The sequence below is a fragment of the Nothobranchius furzeri genome, chromosome 10, assembly GCF_043380555.1.
Source record: "Nothobranchius furzeri strain GRZ-AD chromosome 10, NfurGRZ-RIMD1, whole genome shotgun sequence".
NCBI lineage: Eukaryota > Metazoa > Chordata > Actinopteri > Cyprinodontiformes > Nothobranchiidae > Nothobranchius > Nothobranchius furzeri.
Window position 1 is genome coordinate 30,526,615 of NC_091750.1, and position 16,563 is coordinate 30,543,177.

Below are 16,563 nucleotides of genomic sequence, written 5' to 3' on the forward strand. Positions count from 1 at the left end.
TGAGGCCATTCGTTGCTTTTAGATATTTACAGAATAAAACTGATTTGGAATTAAATGGCTGAAAATAATTAGCAACTTTAGCCAATGAAAAACTGCGATAGTGCAATAAATCCTTTTTGTTTAAAGTGATCGCATACAAAACCTTGTTTCAAAAACTTTAAATACAAACAAAATCCTTTAAAAAAACAGAAAACAACGACACCAGAACACGTTTCTCAGATATATCGTTACTTTGCGAGTTTACAGAAACAGCTGTGATCCGAGCGTTACAAGGAGGATATTTTCTTTGTGCAAAAATGACATAAAACTAATGTGTGTGCGTGCATATGTGTGTGTGTGTGTGTGTGTGTGTGTGTGTGACCGATAAAAGGCATTTAACAGAAAAAATTCTACGTAAATGTCAGCATGCAGTTTAGGGACCGTTTAAGGCAGCTGAACATCCTGCAGACCCACAAAAATACTGAATGAAGGTTTTCATGGTGAAAGCAGACCGGAAGCAGTTTGGAGTTTCAGCTGCGTTCACGGGGACGTTTGATCACCTACACACATTTAATCTTTCATCACAGGACGCCGGCTTCTGTTTAAAGTACACAAAATGGGATCAAAACTACAAATAAACCCCGAGAGCAGCTTTTCAGGAGTGTTTCTGCGTTTCACGTGCCTTTCCTCTCGCTTCACCGACAATTTTGAAAACCATGCCCAGTTTGTCCCGATTATCAAAACATTCATACATTTATGAGCCGCCGAGACTTTGAGACAACAAACACAACGGGGAAAACAGCTCAGATCTCCCATGTGAGAGCTAACGTAGCTTATAATCAGTCGGAGGCAGAACAAAGAAGAGATAAAACTATTTGAAGTCTGGAGAAATAAACCTCGCCTTTGCTCATCGTCATGGTGGGAAACCCTCTTTCACGGGCCGATTGAGATTACAGGTGAGGTGTTCTACACTCTGAAGCTCTCGCCCTTGCCGTCGATGTGGCGCAGACGCAGGTAGACGTCGGTGCCGATGCCCTGCATGGACTGCACAGACAGAGAGCCTCCGAGGTACTCGGCGTAGGCCCTGGACGTGGGCAGGCCGAAGCCAAACCTGGGGTTCAAATAAAGGTGGATTCAAATAAGCAACCAGCTGTCTCACGTGTGTTTGTGGGGTGATCTGTGGGAGCGGCTTACCCATGCATAGGGTTGGACTGGTTCCCACTGTTGGTGATGGTATTAAAGATGTTGTTCATGCGGGGGTCCTGCGCGCTCTCCTCGGCGGTGCTGAAGTGGTAGTCCATTACCTTCTCTATGATATTGTGAGGGATGCCGCCTCCACGGTCAGAAATCCTGAACAGGAGACAGATTCATCCGTTTGTGGACTTCAGCCACTGTTTGACCTGATGCACCGATCAGTGAGGAATCCACTCTGCTCCAGGTTTTCACCTTCAAACTTTATAAACTCACAGTTCAAGAGGCTCGCTTCACAACTTATTTTGGGAGTTCAGCGAGCAGAGAAAGCACGTGTGTGACACAGGGCTGCATTCCACTCCTGCAGCTGTGGGTTGTTCTGTAAACATGCGCTCTACCCCGATGCTAACGGGTGATGGACGATGTAAATAACAGACACCAGGAGTGATAAAAGTTTAGCCAACAGTAGAGATTTAGGCTCTACCGCAACTTTAGACCAAAGCAAGGCAGCAGTTGGTGCTGCAGCGTGGACCTGGTTTGGATTGAAGGACTCGGATGTTGAGCAAAAGAACATCCTCTACCAAATAAGCCAGTCGACACCAACGTCCTCTCTACATTAATAGCTCTTTAACGGAAATCCCCTTCGACGCCAGGAACTTATTAAACGCACAACGAACGCAGAGGGTGCCCAACTTTTTTTCCTTTGGAGTTTCCTCCGAAAACAGCTCCACTTCCTCCCTCCCGTCTAACTCGTCTAATATCTGCTAACAAGCTCACCTGATGACAAAGTCGATGTCGTTGTTGGCAATGGTGACGACCACATCGGGAACGTTGTACGGAGTGTCCAGGTGGCTTTCCATAGTGGCTCTGAGGAGACCGAAAACTGATGTTCAACACTGAACTATCACTCAGGGGTGGTGGACAGGTGTAGGCCCAGGTGTGTGTGTGTGTGTGTGTGTGTGTGTGCGTGCGTGCTTTACCTCATGGCATTCTTCAGCAGCTCAGGGAGGATGTAATCGAGAGGCAGTGGGATGAAAGGGAAACGAGCCACCACGTGTCCGTTGATCCTCACCCTGGGAGAGTTCCCGTACTGATGCTCACACAGACGCCTGCGAGACAAAAGGACCCAGAGTCTAAACCAGACGGTTCTGAAAGGCCCGTGCCAAACCCGACCAGAGAAAAACCCATTTTTATGTAAGTTTTGAGACTTTTATTGGAACCTGATCAGCTGTTGTGTAAAATAATCTATTAACAACAAGCCTTCACTGATTAGAACATTCAGGAATTTGGTGTTATTGTAAACTAAAACTATAGAAAATAAATAGAAGTAAAATGAGTATTTATTCTTGAGAGAAATGAAGTTTTACTTTTATAGTGATGATGTGAACATGAACGGGCGGTTTAAACTATTAAAACTGAGTTCTTGCTTCCTTTTAAAATAATAATTACGTGTTATTAGGCCTGTCAATAAAAACATGAAAAAGATTACTCGGTGTGGTGATTAATAAATATTTAATAAATCCATACACATATAGAATAAATAAATATGATCAAATGAAAGAATAAACAATAATAAAATAAGCAAATTATTAGTTAATAAAGTTGAATTATTTTTAATGAATTAATTAAATATTTCCTTAATATTGAGCTAAAAAACATCCCCATGGACGTTTATTTTTCTAGACTTTCCCCAAAATTTTAAGTAGTTTGAAACTTTTTAAATAATTTCAAGCTGAGGATGAGAATAAACTAAAATATTTATATTTGAAGAAATCATTTTGACGTGATGGGGAAATAAATATTTTTATTACATTTAAACCCAAATTATAAGAATTATTCTTATATAAATGGTTCACACACACACACAACAGGAAGGCTCCTGGTTGGATGTATTTAATCTCATTAAGAACTAATTATATGCTTAGAAAAGAAAAACACTGTTCTGATGAGATAACGGCGAGCAAACAGAGGTGATAGCTCGTATCTCATTCACGAGAGTTTATCAGCTGACCTCTGACATGTTCATCGATATCGAGCTCATGCGGGTTGTGGGAGCAGGAAGTCGCCAAAACACTCACCTGGCAAAGTCCACCCACTTCTCGATGATCTTTTTGGGAGACAGACGTCTGCAGATTATCCCGACAAAATCCGGCTGGAGCAAAAACAGAAACACGTTCATTCAGATCACAAAATTCATTTATGATTAATAATGCTGCAAAACTCCGGTTCTCATCTTTGCTCCCATGTAAAAAGTAAATATAGAAACACAACTATGTTGAAAGCTGGAGTCCAGTCCTGCTAAAACCTACGTTATCCTCATGCAGAGCCAGATGGTGCGTGGCCAACATCCGGATTCCCAGACGAGAGCATAGCGTGGTATCCAGGAAGTTCCGGATGATCGTCTCGTCCTGGAAAAGCAAGAAAACGTGCTTTTGGATTTTCTGTCGGTAAAACCGTTCATAGATGGAACAAGCATCATGGAAGAGCAAATCCTCTGGTACCTGGATGTGTCTGCGGCACTCCTTGAAGCCCTGGGCCAGATTGGTGACCACGTCTTTGTGGTCGTCCAGCAGCTGCTGCACCAGCTTACAGAAACGAGCCTCAGCTTCCTGATCCGTGATCTGTCGGGAGAAGCCAAGATTAAACCTGCAAGTCCCGACATTCCTGGAGCCTAGCTTTTGATTATTTTACACAAGATACAAAAATATTCATTAAATCTCATTTCTCGCTTTATTTTAGCGTGATGGTAGTTTCTGTTTAGCATGTAGGTGGTTGGGGAAATAAAACACATTTTTCCATGAATGTGACATAAACTGACATCTTAAAGCAACGAGGATTAAATGTCCGATCTGCAACTTTTATTTTAAAGTCAATTTTTTGAGCACCATTAAAAGAGCAATAATAGATGTTTCCTGGAGCACTTTTGCCATATTGCTTGAAATGCTCTTCCAAAAAACTACTTTATTTTTAATAGTGATAACTAGGCTTGGGAGTGAGCCGGAGCTGAAATAGCAGACTTCTGTGTGGAGTCTGTTATTAAAAGAGACAACAACGTGCTTTTCTGATGGATAAGTGTGGCCAGCCTTCCCTAGATGTCGCGACTAGCCCCAAAGTACCCGTATGTCGGTGCCACAAGTTCATCGAAGCAGGTTTTCAGCAGTCGCTCCACAACGTCCCAGGTTGAAGCCGGAAATAGGCGAAAGATCTTTTTATAAGCTGCTTTTTGCAAAAGTTGCTAATATTATGTGTGTTATGTTGTTATTGTTTGAGTAATAATGTTAGTTATTCACATTCTCCATGGTGAAGGTCCAAACCAACAGCTGGGCGATTCCACTTGAGGCTTACGTCATCATTTTTAAATTAGTCCAGGTAATCCCGTACACCGTGGTAGAACGTGGAGGAAGCTGGACGGTATTGAAGTCTGGATACAGCCCAGGCCTGCTAATGACTGTAATCACCTCTAAAACACAACCCTGGAGAAGTCTCATCCCACCATTGTTAATGCCCCGTTCTTAAAGAGCAAGTCACCCACAACTCACTGTTTTTTGCTGATAAACTAGACAAACGAGTGTCTTATCGCGCTGCAGACACGTGTAGTCAATCGTTTGGCACTTCAGTGCATCTTAGTTCAAATTTAAATCTTCTGACTAAACGGTCAGTGTTGTGCCGTCGTCAGGTTAAAGCTCGGCACTGCATTTGAATTTAAATCTGCCACCGCTATTGGCTAAGAGGTACACAGTGATGTTAGCTGGTACTGTATGATGTCACAATGTCGTTGTGAGCCTGTGTGTGTGTATTTGTTAGCGGCTCCGCCCTCTTGGTCTGCCAGGCAACAGCATTTGTTGCATTTTTCAAACAGGAAGTGGAAGTTGAGTAAAGCCGGGCGGACACTGTGCGACTTTTTCACTCGCAGCGTTCAGCTTCAGCTCAAACTGTACGACTTCCTCGCAGAGCAGATCTCACGAGTCGTGCGCTCACACTGCACGACCCAGTTCTCGGATGCGACCTGACTGCTCACACTGTACGTCTGGTAGCAACACGTCGGCCCTAAAATATGCTAAAAATAGCAGTTTTTACTCAACACGTCAGACTGTTTTGTCTTGTCTTGCCTGTTGTCCTTCGGGAGCGCTGCAGGAGGACACACAGGGATTTATGGGGGTTGGATGAGGAAAACCAAATAAAGAAAGTAAATCTGTGTTTAGTGATCAGTTTAGTTTGACACGAACACGACAAACACGCTTTCTTGACAATCTTTGTGAGTAAAAAAAAAACGTGTAGAAACAAAAACGAACAGCGTGTGTTATTAGGGAAATAGCGAGCGAGCGGCGTTGATGCAGGATTGCGCATGCGCCGTGAGCGGTTCTGGTACTTTTTGGGTCGCAGCTGCTCGCAGCGCCGCTTCAACAGTGCGATACCCTCACGAGGGACGAGCGAAATATTAAACACACCAGAAGTCCGTGCGAGCTCACGACTGCTGATCGGCGGCTGGTCACGTGGTGCTAATCGCCTCTCGTAACCCCCTGTACACTACACGACCGCTCAGCGCTAAACTCGCCCCGATGTCGTGGATTCTCGCACGAGTGGAAAATCGGCTCAGAAAAGTGAAAAAGTCGCACTGTGTACGCCCGGCTTAAGACTCTGGTAGGGGGTGACTTGCTCTTTAATGACTGGATCCTGATCCATCAACATAACCGCTGAACCCCCCCTCCTCCTTGTGCACATACCCCTCTATGTGCACAAGTCACACATTCTCGCTTTGGAGCAGCTGAACGGGAAGTGATGCAAGAGCCGGGTTTCCCCGAGTAACAGATGGAATGTTTGGTTTGGCTTGTTTCACATGTTCACATGCTGTTGGGAAATGTTTAGGTGATGGCTTGTTGTCTGTGAACGCAGCCTGTCCCGCTGGCTGGCAGAGCTGTTTGCTTGCTACCGTGGCCACCCGTGTGTGTGTGTGTGTGTGTGTGTGTGTGTGGTTCCATCGTGGCGTTTTACTTCCTTTAATGAGTCATTCAGAACTACAACAGCAAGAGGGTAAATAACCACACTTCCTCTAATGCCAGAGAAATCTTACCATAATAAATGCAGTAAGTGTTTTCTAATGTAAAGCATCCAGTAAATTACGTTAACAATAGGTTTACACCTGATGTAACGATGCATTTATCTACCTATCGCCTGCGTATGACTCATCTTTGCTTGTCATCTAGAATCTTCTGGTGTTGATTCGTAGCTGACAGCAGCCATGAAAGTGACTTTATTGCTTAGGAAAATGGACTACAGTTACCTAAGTCGACCACGGGACGTTATTTTTACAATCTGCACCTTTAAAATTGTGTATATTCAAAAAGTAGCTAGCTTGAACGGACAGCACAACATCTCCTATTCCACCAGTTTAACATAAGGTGTTAGACTTAGAAGTTACCAGTCAGGATTGGGTCAGAGCCGAGAATCCTGGAGCTGCTATTTACAGACCATAAGTTCACCCTTCCCGTCCTGCTCAGAGTGAAACCGCCTACCCGAGAAGACGTGAACTTATGAACTTGTGTTTGCCTGTCTGCATGTGTGTGTTTGTGGTATTTCCTGTTTTTGTGAGCATGCACGTACCTGAGGAAAGTCGCTCAGCATGTGGTAGGCTCTGATATACAGTTCATGCTGCAGGAAGGAGAAAGAGATTCACAAGTTAGGAGATTCACGAGTTTTGCCACACCAGAACCAGACCCTCAACGGGCCTCACAGCAGCACCAACAAGCCTTTGGGTCCTTCAGTGAAGCACACAAAAATCTAGATTTTTCTTTCTCTCATAAATAACTGCATCCAAGCAAATCTACTTTCCAGCAGGTGAAACTTAAAGGGGGGGGGGGGGGGGGGTAGCTTCGTGTAACTGGCACAAAACCCTCTGAGAAACCAGAGGACGAATGTGGGTGAAAGGTCATCAGCAACAGAACAACAGCTGTAAAGGGCTCCGGGGATACACACTCAGCTGTTACGTCACAAAATGTTCTTTTGTTTGTAGGGATGGTTTTTGTCATGTTGGAGAAAGACCAACGGGTGACGACGCCACTGCTGCTCTACCGAGTGGTTCTGAGGTATGTGGTTCAGAACTCTACACCAAGGCCTTGAAGAACAACCTGTTCCCACTGGTTTTTCTGGAGTAACAATACTTCTGAGCACCAGTGTTAACTTTACAAAGTTGTTTAAAGCTGTGGGACACTGAAAAACCATTTTAATTATTATTTCTGATTATAACTCTTATGCAGGCTGAACATGAAAATAGTCTCCTACATCTATCTCCAGCATTAGCTTCTGATAGAAAACAGACGTCACAGAGGGGAAATGTTTGCATTACCACAGCTCAGACAGATAGCAACGGAGTACAAAAGTGACCAAGAATGCAAAAATAAATAATTCAATAGACAAGGCACTGTATACAACCGTAGTTCCTGTGTAGACACGTACACCGTAAGCATTGTGGATAGGGGGTTGTGAAGCATGCTGTTCTGCTGCAACTACTTTTACTGTCCAACTAGACTAGACCACCGCAGCAGTTCCCCATCCGCTCCCCCAACAGGCCACTGCACAGAAACGGCAGATGCTACCACCGAATCCTAAAAAGTCCTCAACAGAGTCCCGCATTCACCGAAGGACCTGTCTCCTCAGCAGGTGGAATCGACCTTGACCCAAGGCGTCTGTATTTGTAGACCCGTCCAGTTCATTGTTGAGGTGAACACCCAACTTCTCAATGTCTTTTTCCATTGATGTGGGGGGTGACGTCCTCCTGAAGTTTATGACCATCTCCATCGTCTTGCTAGCGTTGATCTGAAGAGCGTTGGACTCACACCATCCGACAGTCACTGATGACCCCCCTGTATTCCTGATTGTTCCCATCTGATACGCATCCGATGATGGCCGTGTCATCCGAGAACCTTTGTAGGTGGCTTTGGTCTGAGTTATAACGAAAGTCGGAGGCGTACAGGCTGAACAGGAAGGGTGAAAGAACTGTGCCCTGTGGCGCCCCCGTGCTGCAGATTACTACCTCCGACAAACACTCGTGGAGTCTCACATACTGTGGTCTGTTGGTTAGATAATCGATGACTCATGCAGCCGGCTGTTTGCCCACACTGGCTCCCTCCAGCTTCCCCTCTCAGCAGAGCAGGCCATATGGTGTTGGAAGCACTGGAGAAGTCAGAAAACGTGACCTTCACAGTTAGGGCAGAAACGATTCCTCGAGTACCTCGAGTAATTCGAGTAATTCGAGTACAAAACAGCCTCAAGTCAAATTCTCTGCCTCGAGGCTTCGTTTAATTCATGCTTAATTAATTCATGGCTTTGCAATCGCCCAGGGTCATGTTTCACCCGGACCGAAATAAGTGACGCACACACACACAAATGTGCTAAAAATAGCAGTTTTTACACAACATGTCAGACTTTTTACTGTGTTGTTATTGATGTCTGTTGTCCCTCGGGCTTGCTGCAGGAGGACACGGGTATTTAGGAGTGGCGGGGGAAAACAATAAAGTAAATAAATGTTTTGTATAATTTGGCACAACCACGGCAAACATGCTTTCTCGACAATGCTTGTTATAGTGTGAGAAAAAAAGTGTAGAAATTAAAACGGACGTGTGTTAGTAGGGAAACAGCTGGCGAGCCATGTTTGCGCCTGCGCCGTGAGCGGTTCTGGTTCTGTTTGGGCCGCAGCCGCTCGCAGCGCTACTTCAACAGTTATCCTCCTAGGTTTGTCTGGCTTGCAGGCTAGCAGATTCTCGCACGAGGGGAAAATCAGCTCAGCTTGTTTACTTATTTTTTGCACAGGCGTTTGTTTACTGTGAAGTTTTGCAAACTAATTTTGAGTAAAACTTGAATAACTGGCAATTGATTGCTCATTTTAAGAGGTCTTTCATATTTTATAACATGCTATTTGATATAATGGTTTACAAACACAAAAGGGTCATTTATTAGAGTACTCCATTAATCGATAAAAGATTTGATAAGAGTACTCGATTACAAAAATATTCGATAGCTGCAGCCCTATTCACAGTACTCCCTACCTGCTCCAGGTGAGAGAGGGATCGGTGCAACAGGTAGATAACAGCAGGGGGTCCAGCGCTGAGCTCACCAGTGAGTGAAGGTGGTGGAGCATGAGCCTTTCTAAGGTCTTCATCAGGTGAGAAGTTAGGGCTGCAGTTCAAACGCGGTTGGGCTCATGGGGTGTCATTGTCCATTAGATGGTGAAACTAGGCTTAGAAAAGCCTGACAGATCTAGCGTTCATGGACTCACCCATCTTGGCTCAGGACGAGTGTTACATATTTCTCCCTGGAGAGGGATGAGCTTCGCATGTTCCCCTCTCCCCTAATAAGAGGCCAGGCAATCACAGAGGTGCTGACTAACCCTAAGCCCACACCGTAGGGAAAATGTGCCAAAACGGCTCCCAGCAGAGTGACACAGCCTAGGGCTTCTGAAGCCGCCGTTTACAAACCAAAACGTCTTCCCGTGTCGGGGTACTAACAGGGAAAACTGAAAACCATCTGTCTCCGAACCGAGTACAGATGAGAAGTTACTCTTTTTGAACAAGATTGCACAGGGAAGAGGCTACTCCTCCACACACACTCTCTCTGGTGCTCACAAACTAGGACACACAGAATGACGTAAATGAAATGAGTGAGAAGTATAATCTCTTTTATTTACTAAAACTCTTATTGTAGTAGAAGAGCTTAGATTGCCAAAAGGTAAATGTGCACAGAAAAGCAGCTACGGAGACGAGCTCAGGGTTACAGAGTCGCTCCTCCACTGAGCGTCCATGAACTGCTTAAACCCGGGTGAAGGGGTGAGGAGAGAGATCAGTTCATTTGCTGCAGGTGTGGTTCCTGTTGCGCGTTCCGGAGACTCCTCCCATCGGCGGAGCCGCTGCCACGTCCCTGTTGTGGAGATCTCCCGCCGTTGCCCCAGCAACCTGGCGTTTCTTGCAGCAGGAGCACGTGTCAGTCCCCACACTTTTCCTCTCTGCTCCTCTGTGGACCCAACGTTGTGAGAAGTCCCCGGGAACAACAATGACCCCATCCACAGACGCAGTGCATAACACCTCCCCTGCCCACCAGAAGTTTGATGATCTCAACAAACACAATCCATCACACGCGCACGCACACACACACACACACACACACACACACACACACACACACACCCAAATTAACTCCAATCAGGAACGCGGGACAGGCAGTCCGCTACTACATTATCGGTCCCCCTTCTATGTTTGATCTCCGAAGCGTATTCTTGCAATAGCAAAGCCCACCTCATTAATCGCTGGTTCTGACTGAACAATTTGGCCAAGGGTGACAACGGGTTATGGTCCGTATATACTACCAACGGCACGGTAGTAGAACTTACATATACTCAAAAATGTTGTAGAGCCATAATTAGTGCCAGCGTCTCCTTTTCGGTAATCGAATACCGGGCTTGACAGGGAGAGAACTTCCTCTAGAAGTACGCTACCGGATGGTTAATACCCTTCTCGTCGGCCTGTAGAGGAACCGCACCAGCCCCCGCTTGGCTGGCATCAACCTCCAAGGTGAACGGGTTGGTCAAATCTGGAGCCTTCAATACAGGTGCATTGGAGAGAAGAATACAGGACGTAAAAGCTGTTTGAGCTCCAAACAAAGGGGAACTTTGGACTTAACAGGTTTGTAAGGGGATGCGCCACTGTTGCAAAATTTGGACTAAAGCAGTGATAGTACCTTATCATCCCCAGAAATCGCCTCAGCTCCCGTCTCGTCCTGGGCACCGGAAAGGCTGAAACTGCTAGCACTTTACCTTTAAGCAAACGAACAAATCCGTGTCCCACTTCCTTCCCCAGGTGTGTGACTGTGGCCCTGACAGATTCGCATTTCGCAACAAGGTTTATCGTCAGACTGGCTTGTTCCAAGCGCTTAAACAACTCAGCTCAAGTTTGAAGATGTTCATGCCATGACATTGTGTGAACAACTATGTCATCTAAACAACTTCCTAAGCCAGCTATGTCTGTATTCATCAGGCGCTGGAACGTGTCAGGTGCATTCCTCATCCCGAACGGCATGACTTTGTACTGAAGAAATGCGTCCGGAGTAACAAAAGCGGAAATCTTCGACGCATTCTCTGTAAGAGGCACTTGCCAGTAACCTTTCAACAAATCCACTTTTGATACATACGTCGACATACCTACTCTATCAACGCAGTCATCGACACACGCCAACGGGTACGAATCTGGCTCAGTGACGGCGTTAATTTTTCTGTAATCAGTAATGAATCTGGTTGAACCATCAGGCTTCTTTTCTACCAAACAAGGAGATCCCCACGGACTACAACTTGCTACCACTAAACCATCTTGAACCAGGTAATCCGTTTTTTGTTTCATTAGTTTTTCTGGACTCGCCCTGTAAGGGTGCTGATTTATAGGTTTGGAAAACAATTACTCCATCCACAGACGCAGTGCATAACAACGAGGAAGACGGTTGTTGGTTTAGCGTATAGGACTCAGCAGAGAACGTCTCAGCTAGTAGTAGCTAACCATTAGCATTAGCAACTCCACCACACAGCAGAACTCCTTCAGGCTTGTTTTGTTTGTAGAGATAAAACATAAACGTTGCAAAGCAAACTGAGTCAGTGGTAGAGTTGTGTTGCTGTTAGCCAATCAGAGGAGAGATGTCATGAAATAAGACTAAATCCTGCCGTCTGAAGCTCAGCTCTGATGTGGCTAATTTCTGTAACTACCCGTAACTGGCCGCTGGCGCACCAAGGCTTTTTATCGCCAGAGTTTGACTTACGAGGCATTCATTCCTACTAGAGAGACCACTGCAAATGTATTGATTAAATGAGTGCTCCACATTTTTAAGTGTGAACAGGAATTTATAAGTTAGATCGGTGAGATTTGTGGCTCAAACTGTTGTGTTAAACAATCAGGAGTGTTTAGTCTGCTTTTGGTTCATATGTTGTGCAGCAAAAATGGCTTCATGCCATGCTAAAGGGAACAGAACATTTTGTCTAGTGAAAGCTGCCAGGAGTAATTAATCCACTTAGTCTTTGACTTCCCTTCATTTATGTTGATTCACACCAGAAGAGCGATGCATCCGATACTAAACCACTGTTGTGACGCTTGAGTGACTTTATTTACTCTGCTGATCTTTGTGTTTCAGCTCTGATGCAGCAAATCAACGGTCTGATTGGTCTTTTAATGCAGATGCCTTTGTCAAAGTCACAGATTTCAATGTCGGGTAAACTTCTGAGCTTGGGACTGAACCGTTCTGTTCTTTTACTTTAGTGACACTAAGCCCTCCCTAGTGGGAACAGGAGCATTGATGGTGGACTTAAGGGTTGTGAGAGATAATTAACTAACTCCCACTCTCAGCTGTTGTGGGAAAAATACAATCTACATTCTTCACAGAGCAGCTGTGAAAGGTACTTATCAGCTTCAGCTCCAATCGGCAGTGATTAAAACACCAAACAAGCCAGAAAACACACACCGCAACAAAATGAATCTCAGCCAGCAGGTCGATTAAAGCAAACGTACTTGACAACACCAAGCTGGAAGGACCCATGTTCTCTGTCCTGGAGCATCTGCTGCAGGGTTTGGTTCTATGTAGAATCACGTAAGCTGCATGATCGTTTGTTTTTGTGTTCTTACCACTTGCAGGATGGTGGGATTACAGCCAATGATGAAGGGCAAACTCCGAAAGCCCTTGATGCGGTGGGCGATCCGCACAGGCAGCTCTTTGTGAAGGTACTTGGCACTGCTCTGAGATCAGATACAGAAATAATAGTGAGCGAGGACTAGTGCGATGCAGCATGCTCTGTGTGGACGAAGTGTTTACCAGGATGTGGTGTCCATCAGGAGACTTCCCAGAATACAGGAGGGTTGCTAAGGTTAGTCGAACTGAAGCCTTGGGCGAGAAAGACATAACTGAAATAAACAATTTAATTTAAAAAAAAGGTTTTTGATCTACATGTTTTTCTTAAACCGTAATTTATCTTGAAGCAACACTTTGATCTATTGCTTTCAAACTGGTTTCTGTGATTCGTAAGCCAGAAACCTGAACATCTTGACACTGGACAGCACTCTGCAGACCAGGAAAACTAATGTGGCGTCTCTACCAACTTTACAGCAATAGACTTTACTGTGATGGCAGCTAATATGAAGGCAAGCAGTTAGCTTTTTCAGTTCAACAACAGTCACTATAACGTGCAAGAAGAAGCAACATAATGTAGCTATTTTTGTTAGCATCATGGAGGAGCCTGGAAGTAAAAGTTAGAGAGTAATGCCTTTGGAGGAGAAGCAAAGAGCTAAAACCAAACTGAACATCAGAGACGCCTACACTGACGGCTGAAGGAGGCTACGAAGCCACGGACTGACCTGGCTATGTTGTTACTAGACTTGTCCAACAGTGTGGATCATTTTACTTTGTAGCTTATAAAATATCCGTAGGCTCATGTTAGCACTAGCTACAGCAGGCTAAGACAGAACGTTTCTGACCATTGTAATTTTGCTTTGAACCAGTGGGGGGAGCGGGAAACTTATTAAACAAAGACTAGGTAGTTTTGGCTTGCTTTTACACCCCCTAGTGTCCGTTTAGTAGAATCAAAAGCAAAACTCATCTCCTTGCTGTGTGTTTGTATTTAACACCTTAATCTATCAGCAGAAAGGTCTCCCCAGCATTCATTGGTGTCTACAGGAGCGATTCATCACTAAATTAAACAAATCAGCTCTGTTCACGAACTAAAACATGCAGGAAACGTGCTGGAAGCAGACTGCAGCACCAGGTATGTCAGCTCAATTTTTTTCTAATTCCAACTGACCGGATTGACACTCTGAAGTTGCAAATGCGGTATTCTGGCCTCAGAGGGCGTTTGGGGTTTGAGTGACATTTCATTAACCCTGTAAAGAGTTGTTTTCGCACATTCTGGCTCAAGAAAGTGATTTTAAAAATATGAAAACATTGCAAAGTATCCCTTTGTGTTGACAAAGCTGACAAAGTATGTTACTATCTACCTAACGAATTGTTGATTACCTTATTACATAATTATCTTATCAATTTAGTAAATAAAGTTCAGATTTAGAAAAACCAAATGATAAGAGATGGGAAATGATGGGAATTATACTAAATATGAATGTCCTGGAGCTGCAGTTGGATAAAATTACATACTTTGGAAAACAAAGGGAATGTTATGAAACTCAAACTGTGTTCAGTGTGGATGTAAAAGAATACCTGGAAAAAGTACACATTTGCTATTCTCACAACAGTTCAGTGTGTGTAAACATAACACTGAATACAATCAGATTTTACAAGTGTACTCCTTTTATGAGCATGCTGATTGTAACTTGGATAAATAGGAAAACAAGATTGGACCGGTTAGACCACATCTGCAGGTGACCGAGAACACCCAAGTCAAACATTTTTAAGATTGTTTACCTTAATATAAAGTTGTAAAAGAGAACAAATGTGTGTGACTATGTAAAACTTAAAAGTACAAGTGGAGGATAAAAAAGTTGACACAGTTCTTTCAGCTCCACAAGAGCACCAACCTAAATATGGTCCCTTTGTCTCTTCTATTACCTTGTGAACTCAACCATAACAGGTAATGGAAAACTGTCCCGGTGCACTAATGTCTTGCAACAAAGTTGCACAGCCATGCAAAATGCACACAATATTCACACATCTCCCTATATAGCATAAAGATTTATGTGTTTTTATAAAGTTAATATTGCGGAAGAAGTGTGTTAGTTGTGCAACTTAAAACAACACGAGTCTACTAATTCCCTCCTCTTTTGCTGCAGTGAAGAGCTTCTTTGGAAATTCTGGATGACTAACTGGATGACGAAAACTGCTAACAACAGACATCTGGGAAACACGTGACCATAAAAAAACTTTACAAAGGTTTCTACCAGGAACAAAAACACCTGGCTTTGCCAGTGAGAGAAGCTCTACCTGTTGTTTGTACTGTTTATCAATAACGATAGTAATGATTAGTGCTTCGCAGAAGGTTCGTATTAAGTTGTTTTCACGAGTAAACACTTTTACTCTGATTACATCTTTGCACGGACAGCCGTTTTCATGCATTTTCTACGGATGTGTGCTTGAGCTCGTTTTCAGGATGTTCGCTACACAAGATGTTCTTTACGACGCTGCGTTCAAAGTGACGTAAAAGAGCACAGCCGCTCCGTGACTACTTCACAAATTACAGACACACATATTAAGTAATAAGTATATTTAACGTATAATGAATTTAAATTGTGTAAAGTAAGCAAAAAACGCTCTAGAGTTTTAATGTAATTTTATTTTCATTTTGAAAACGGAAAAATGGGAGATAATTAAAAATATTTAAATGATCCGAATTTCGGTGTTTCTGGAGACAAAAATCTTTTAGTTGAGAGACTATGACGAGGTTCATTTTCTCACTTGGTCCGTGACATGTGAACTTGATTTCATTGGTTTACATGTTATTTATTCAAAGTAGCCTGAAAAAAATTCGGTTTTACTGCTATTTCTTCTTATCCTTGAACGCAACACTAACCGTGCTAACGGCTAGCTTCTTTGCTATCAAGCGGCGGCTAGCTCAGTCCCTCCTCGCCACAGATGCACGTTCGCCTTTCAGGAGGAGAAAAATGACATAAAAACCCAGTTCTTACCTTCTCTGCAGAAACATCGATTGCAGACTGGTTATAAAAGGAAGTGACAGTCTTCGACCGCTCTCTTGCCAGCTCTGAAAATCCCTGCGCCGAGGATGTCGAGCGAAACCTCTGACTACCGGCGCCCGACATCGGTGGTGATGTTTTGGTAGCGGGGACCAGTAAGAGGCTACTGAGCCTCGGCCTGGCTAAGCTGCTAACACCGCTCAGCATCTCGGCCGCTTTACCCACAAGTCCCGGACGCATTTGGGGGCTAGCCGTGAGCGCGAACAGAGCTGGCCAGTTCTCCAGGATACTAAATGGCTATGAGGCCATTAGGGTCTTGTCCTGTTGCACAAAGGCATGAATCTGAATACAGTAGCGAGGGGGACAGAAAGGCCTTGGTGCGCATTGGCCAGTGGGAGAGAGCCAAGGAGACGACATGATTGCTGAGCCAATCGGTCAGCCGGTTAGGGGCGGGGCTATGTTACAACCACGCCCCCACGGCACAGACTACTGTACTCGTGAGGAATGAGCGCTCATAAGCCTTTAATAGACTGGTAGGAGTAATGTACAAAAATTAAGAAAATATGAACAGATACATCTTTATATGGTACAAATATTGTATATTAGTGTTACTGTATAATACAGTTCCCAAAGGTTAATGTTGCAATCTATAGGGAACTTGCAGTAATTGTTCCCCAAAGATTCCATGAAAGTCAAATTGAAAGCTGGAGGTCTTTATTCCTGGAACCCACAGAAAACG

The 16,563-nt window shown here is 44.2% G+C and overlaps 1 protein-coding gene across 1 annotated transcript; it reads right to left on the bottom strand.

Moving 5' to 3' along the window:
- Positions 1-714: 714 nt before the first annotated feature.
- bckdk (branched chain ketoacid dehydrogenase kinase) lies at positions 715-16,198 on the bottom strand. Its single transcript, XM_015962062.3, has 11 exons — positions 15,819-16,198; positions 13,006-13,074; positions 12,819-12,929; positions 6,772-6,819; positions 3,672-3,791; positions 3,480-3,578; positions 3,249-3,322; positions 2,151-2,279; positions 1,948-2,037; positions 1,174-1,329; positions 715-1,090 (listed from the first exon to the last, which is right to left on the bottom strand). Exons 1-11 carry the CDS (start codon positions 16,062-16,064, stop codon positions 946-948), a joined length of 1,287 nt encoding a protein of 428 aa, XP_015817548.1. The 5' UTR covers positions 16,065-16,198; the 3' UTR covers positions 715-945.
- Positions 16,199-16,563: the final 365 nt, after the last annotated feature.